The sequence below is a fragment of the Salvelinus fontinalis genome, chromosome 18 (assembly GCF_029448725.1).
Source record: "Salvelinus fontinalis isolate EN_2023a chromosome 18, ASM2944872v1, whole genome shotgun sequence".
Classification (NCBI taxonomy): Eukaryota; Metazoa; Chordata; class Actinopteri; order Salmoniformes; family Salmonidae; genus Salvelinus; species Salvelinus fontinalis.
Window position 1 is genome coordinate 24,379,797 of NC_074682.1, and position 6,779 is coordinate 24,386,575.

Below are 6,779 nucleotides of genomic sequence, written 5' to 3' on the forward strand. Positions count from 1 at the left end.
CTTGACCAACTACTGAGCTCCCCACACAGTTTGAAACAATTCAGTTGAGAAAAGCATACATTCACATATGTTCAACAGGAACATTGTGCAACAAAAGATTCTGGAGAATGAAAGTAATTTAGGGGTTAGGGAGGATACACTTTGCAACCATGTATTTGGAAGCAGTGATGAACAGGCAGAGAACAGTAACAAATATTGTTAACCTAATTTTCTACAATATGGTAGAAAAGTCACACAAAACAGCAGAGAAAACAAACACACTTGCACCACGTACACACATGCTTAACAAAGTACAAGCTGCACTAGACATTCCACTGGATACATGCATACCAATATTCCAACCCCCACACTGGTACAGAGTTGTACATCCAGTGAGGGAAACACACTGCCATCCATAAACATAGTGGCCTGATTAAGACTGAAATATCAACAAGGCAGGACATGTGCATTCCTATTTTCATGCTTATACAAAATAGGAGTTAGGGTGGGGAATCCTTCATTTAAAGTGTTTAAATACATTGGGCTCTTTAGACTTCATAGATGCAACACAAGATAATAATTGCTTTACTGACCCTTTGTCCCTAAGTTCTGAGACACACAAGCAATATCAACACACAATATACACCTCACAAAATGTCCTCTACCTGTGAGACACACAACACTGAGAACATGAGGCACAAGTCCTGCTTATACCCTAAAACTGAACCACTGTATCAGCAAAACATTTACATAATGTATTGACAAATCATATAAAAATTGTTAAATATCACCCCCCAAACACACACAATAGTTAGACAACGTTTAGCTCGTGTGTTTTGATTGCAATTCCAAATGTCCCAGTAACTCTAAATGGTATGTCAAAACCCCTATGTTTTTAGAATACTGAGGTAAAACTACCAACGTCGTCAGTGTTAAAGCAGCAGTAAACATTTGAAGGCTTCAGTGTCCTGAGGCACTTTGTGCCCAGAGGTTGTTTGCTCGTATCCAGTGGAGTTCTTCCCTAACTTGCCTCCTCCAGCTCAAACTAAATCCACCTGTGCTTTCCTGCTGGTCTGACAATCCCACTCTGGGTCTGAAGCCCCTCTACTGCGACCTGCCGGGCAGTCCATATCCCGGATGAACTTCTCCAAGTAAGGTTTGTCTAGGTAGGCAGGCCTCTGTGGAAGCAGGAAGTAGTGTGTGGTGCTGGCCTTCATGCCATTCTCAATGACTGGCAGGATGCAGGGAGAGCCCTCGCTGTTCTGCCTCTGTAAACCCCGCCTCACGTACTTAGGATCTGGGGCAAAGCTCTGCGTGGGAGGCATAACACCGTTGAGGTATGAGGGGAGGCTCTTGGGGCTGGGGGTACGGGAGCTGCTTTGAGACAACAAAGGGTCCCTGGGGGGCACCTTGGGGGGCTTGTCCTCGTCACTGTAGGCCCCAGAGGACACCTCGGCTGACCAGCGGCGGTAGTCTGCAGTCTTGATGGGTCGTGGGGGGATTGGCACGCGGGGGGGCACCTCTGGTTTGTCCATGCCCTGAGTGTGGCGGTGGTGACAGGGCAGGCGCAGCGACGTGGGCTTGTTGAAGGAGCCAGCAGGGCCGGAATGAGAGCGCCGCAGCTTCCTCTGGGCTCGGTCCTGCTGTCTGGGACACACTGGTTGCTCCGATGGCTGTTGCTCTACCTGCTCCAATCTTTGTTGCTGCTCCTGTTGTCGCTGCTGCGCCTGTATCCGCTGCTGCTCCTGCCGTTCCTGTGGTCTCTGCTGCCCCACTGGCCCCTCAAAGTAGGCATAGTTAATCTGTCCACAGTGCCTGAAGCTCCTGCGGCTGGGGGCTCCGTAGCGGGAGGCAGAGGGTTTAGGGGGACACTGCTCAGGAACCAAGCAACGGCTGTCATCTGAACTGGTGAAGAACTCCACCTCATTGTCCATGGCCTGGTCAGGGGAAAGGTCTCCCCGCCCAGGGAGAGGGGGCAGGGGCTTGGCCCCCCGGCTAGGTGTGTGTGGGGGACTGCAGCGTTCGTACACAGACAACCTCTGGAATGACGGGACCACCTGGTCATCCTCAGCAGGACTAGGGGTGGAGGGCTCAGCGCTGGATGACAGGGACAGATGGGTGGGACGGGACTTCTTTGAGGGTAACCGCTGTACACCAGGGCTATGTTTCTGTCCTGTAGAGGTAGAGAGAGGAGAGAAGGTGGTTAGAAAACCAATTAGATATCAATATTGACATTTGGTAATGACCAGAGAACAATTACAACCTTAGTACATCACTAATTAACTTTCGCCAGGCTCCCAGCAGGGTCTCTAGGTTAAAAGTTTCCTGAAAGAGTGGAGGTCAGAGGCACACCTTAATTACTTGAAAGCACTCTCAGGGTTTTGTTAAACATTCCCCAGGATATATTTAGAGCAGGTCAGGCCCTTGGCAGCCATTCTGGCTTTCTATTCTTATAGAAACAGGAAAACCTCCCAGTAAACATTGACCAGTTGGCTCAGAGGCATAGTATTAAATCCCTCCTTGTAAGGCTGTGTACAAGGCAGAGGGCAAAAGGAAGGATTGTGGGTGTAAGTGGTGGTTGGTAACATAGAAATAGAATCTACAGTGGCTGGGTCCAGTACTTACTCTCAGAATTGAGCGATGGTGGCACCTGCTGCTGAAATTGAAAGTTGTATTCCGTGGGTGCTGCATCCATACTGAAGTACAAACTGTAAAATGACATGACGCACATTGTTGAGTAATTGTCCAATCTGCATGTAGTTAAAATAATTCCAACCATCCCTGCAGGAATACCCTTGGTAAAATATTAACTGTAATAAAAATCATATTCTAGTAACAGGGGGCAGACGTGAGCAGGGTTGGGTAGGTTAGTTTATAAATGTTATCGTTACATTTACTAGTTACCTGTCCAGAATTGTATTCAGTAACATATCTTTTGGATTACCCAAACTCAGTAACAATCAGATTACTTCCAGTTACTTTTGGATTACTTTCCCTTTAGAGGCATTAGAAGACAAAGGATCCATCAAACACTTTGGTGTGTTATCATAGTGGTCCCTGACTTGTAGTCAGACTCGCTCAGGTTTAACAAATGGAAGATTTTTTTCAATGCAGAATTGAGTGTCATTGGGAAAACAGAAAGGCATCAATGTATTTTTTTTGCAAACATCCTTTTTGAATTGAAAAGTAAGCCAAGAGGTAATCTAGTTTTTCAAAAGTATCTGTAATCTGAGTATAATATTTTTTGCTGGTAACGTAACTGATTAGATAGATTTTTTTTGTAATGAGATTACATGTAACTGAATACATGTCATCAGTTACTCCAACCCTGCATGCAGCAGACTTACTTGTCCAGCTCATGGTGGTGGCTCCATGAGGGCTTGGCTCCAGCCATGCTGAGACAGTGACTAGCCCGCAGGAAGTGGCTGTCTGTGGGTAAACAGATCTCCTGGGCAGTCAGGCCCGCTGTGGACATGCTCCAGGCACAATCGGGTCGCATCAAAGCCAGGAAACGCTCGGCTAGCCCCGGCTGGCTACTGCTGCTGGACCTGTAACACAGCCAAGAGACAGGAACATGAGTGAAAGTGAAGAGGGTCCGAGGCAGGAGCCAGTTATAAAAGTACGATTAGATATGATCTATTTTGTTCATTGACAAATGTCCACCAACATGAGACACAATCCTCTGATGACGAGTGTCCTCTGGTGTTGTATTTTGCATTGAATAACAGAACCTAAAAGCTTTCTCCATGTAGTAGAAAGAAATCCTGACGGGAGCCCAAAAAGATGCCCCTCCTTTTTTCCAGAGCTGCTAGCCTGCCCTCTCTCACCAATTAAAGAGCTGTGGCCTTGTGCCTCACACTCCGGTAGTGGTTTTCAAAAAGAACATAGAGAAACATTATCCTTGGCTCCTCTGGCTGTGGAATGACAAATGTTCAGTTTGATGGGACTTTAAGATACTTGTGCGCCTGCACACCCTCAGGACAGAGAGCGCCATGTCACACAATGTTCTCTTTAGTTGCTACAGACAACATGTACATGGTATACACAGTACAGACAAACAATACTCATGTTCTTGTTAATAAACATACTATCAGGTATACTACAGTTCATTATACAACAGGTATAATGTGTTTTGATGATGTGGCTATAATGCCTTGCAAGACTTTTAGAAGCATGTGTACTCACATAAAATGTCTTAGTATCATGTAATAATGATGTCTAGCCTAAACAGCAATTTACATTTGGTTCAAAAACTGCAGCGTCAAAATACGATATAAGCCTTTTAATAATAGATCATTACTACAAACATTATACCCATTGGCTTTAAGTAAAGTGTTAGTCATACATCTTCCTACTGGATTTTATGTCAGTTAGAAAAAAAATGCCTGAATTTTAAACTAAACCCAAAACACTGACAGTATCTTAATACAATAGCAGTGTTGATTGCACCGCAGTAGGCAGGTATAGTTGACTGCAGATCTCTTTTAGACAGGACTGTTCCTGTAACCAGAGATATGCCTGGTGTTGCAAGCACTCCCCATGTCAGATGACCTGGATGTTTGTGTCAGGTCTAATGTGTGTCAGGGCTGAGTTAACAATGCAAGCATGGATCAGGAGGAGGAAATCAAGTCACATCTGTAGAACATAGTGTAAACAAATAATTGTGATAATTTGTTTTACAGACGTGCCAAAATTCAGGCAGATCTGATTTCACATACCCTGCAAAGTAGTCTTTTGCTTTCTTGATGTGCTAATTTAAATTGCACCGTTTGGAACAGTAGCACATTAAGTAATGTTCCAATGTATTCAGTCTTCAGGAGAACATTCATCCCAGGTCAGACTAGTAATAGCCAGTAATTGTCATGCCTACACGACACCCTGGCATTTTTTGTATGGACCATAGACATGTGACATTCATTTTAATTAGGAGCCTGTGGCCAGAAGAAGAGGGGAGTGAGTGCATCACACCATAGCCCCCGACTTCCTTTGAGTAGAGTTGCAACATGTGGGCTAGACCTGACCTGGGGGTCATCTCTGCCCAAATATTGGAGACCACAACTTCACAGAAGTCTATGCCATGTAGAGCAGTTCATCCAATGGGTTTTCTGCATTGTATGAACAACAAATGCATGGCCAGAACAATATACTGCATATCTATCTTCAACCACTAATTATCAGGATGTGAGAGCACAGCCATGGCAGGTCTAGAGAATGATAGATTGATGTGTTTCCCAGACTGCTGGTCATTCAGAAACAACGTTCTGGAACCACAGAATGCCCAGGATGTCAGCTCAGGCAAAATTGTCCACCATGGCATCTCTCCATCCCTTGCCTAGGGCCCTGGATTTGATTCAGAGGGGGATAGGAGGCAACTTGATCCTCAATAATGAACACCTAGGGGCTTGCGCTTCCTCTGGCAAGAGGTGCAAAAATAGTTAATACAGGCAGCGGTCAACCATAGTCTACATTTAGTGTATTTAGAGGCAACAGGATTAAACAAATGGGTAGTTAGAGAAAATAATGAATGGGAACGTTGCAGGCAATTTGTGTGGGAAGACATGTGTGGTAATCACATTTGTGATGATGACAATCCAACCATCTCTATTTGACATGCATAGCCTACTAGCAAAATACCAAGACCTAGAGCTCAGCACAGTCACTCCAGGCCAAGAGGTATGGTGTTACACATCATGTAGCTACACACCAACAATATTAACCCCTTTGTGCAAGTCTGATATCACATTTTTCCTCGCAGTGTACTACTTTTGTCCAAAGCTCTATGCAATTGGGTGCCATTTCGAACATACCTTACTAATGCTCGTGACACATTGGGCACAGCAACACGTTTAAGTTCACACCCCACTTATAACACCCCTGCAGCGGTTTCCGAGCAACCATACTCGCTCTACCTGAGCTACAAGCAAACAGCGCGCACACCCCATCGCTATACAGGATCGATTGTAAGAGCTTTCCAAGAAGGTGACTCACTCCATAATATACGTTTCCCGATCTCAAATAAGGAGCCAACCTATCGTGATTCTTATGCCATTAAAATGTTAATGTTTACCATACAAGGAGAACAACTTGTTCCAACTTTAAATTGCTTACTGTTTAACATATTGACTTAAGTACGAGAGGCATAATAAAGATATTATAACAGGGGATACAATGTATGACACAATGTATCGGCTGGAATATAAGAGGGACTGAATCAATCACTGCTGTCGTCAACACACCAAAAAATTATAATAGCTACATGTCACGTCAAACCAAGTTTTTAGAGCTCACCTTACAACCTCGCAGTTTTAACATCCGCTGTCACTTCTAAAACCGTTGAGAATCCTCTATTGCCGACAGTTCTAGCTCCCCTGTTTTGCTGTAGACATTAGTTGGGCCAATCTAGAAGCTTCAGTCTTCTATGGCACTGAGCCGAAATAAAGGACAGCACATTTGCCACTATAACTACTGTGTTCTGGAGAGTTCTCAATACTATTGTTGTGAGCGATGTTCTTTTAAGCTCCACCACACGACACAAGAACACTGGCTCCGCCTTTCACTCAGCTCTTAAAGACATAGCTTTCCATTTAAAGGCTTGTACACACAGCACCTGCACAGTAGACTACATTCATTAATATTTTATGGTTTCACTTTACATGAATAATGTATACTTAAAAGGATTTATAGGGGGATTATATGTGTTTTACAGGCTACACTAGGAATAATAGATTTACAGATATTTTATGAAGATGTAATAAACAGTTGGTAAACTTTGGTAGAAATTGTGTCATTACTTTATTGTA

At 44.2% G+C, this 6,779-nt stretch overlaps 1 protein-coding gene across 1 annotated transcript; it reads right to left on the bottom strand.

The window, feature by feature from the left end:
- Nucleotides 1-383: 383 nt before the first annotated feature.
- Nucleotides 384-6,472, bottom strand: LOC129815191 (ERBB receptor feedback inhibitor 1-like). The gene is made up of 4 exons (XM_055868697.1): nt 6,268-6,472; nt 3,327-3,527; nt 2,605-2,687; nt 384-2,152 (listed from the first exon to the last, which is right to left on the bottom strand). The coding sequence occupies exons 2-4, from the start codon at nt 3,476-3,478 to the stop codon at nt 1,020-1,022; spliced, it is 1,368 nt and encodes a 455-aa protein (XP_055724672.1). The 5' UTR covers nt 3,479-3,527; nt 6,268-6,472; the 3' UTR covers nt 384-1,019.
- Between the last annotated feature and the right edge of the window lie 307 nt (nt 6,473-6,779).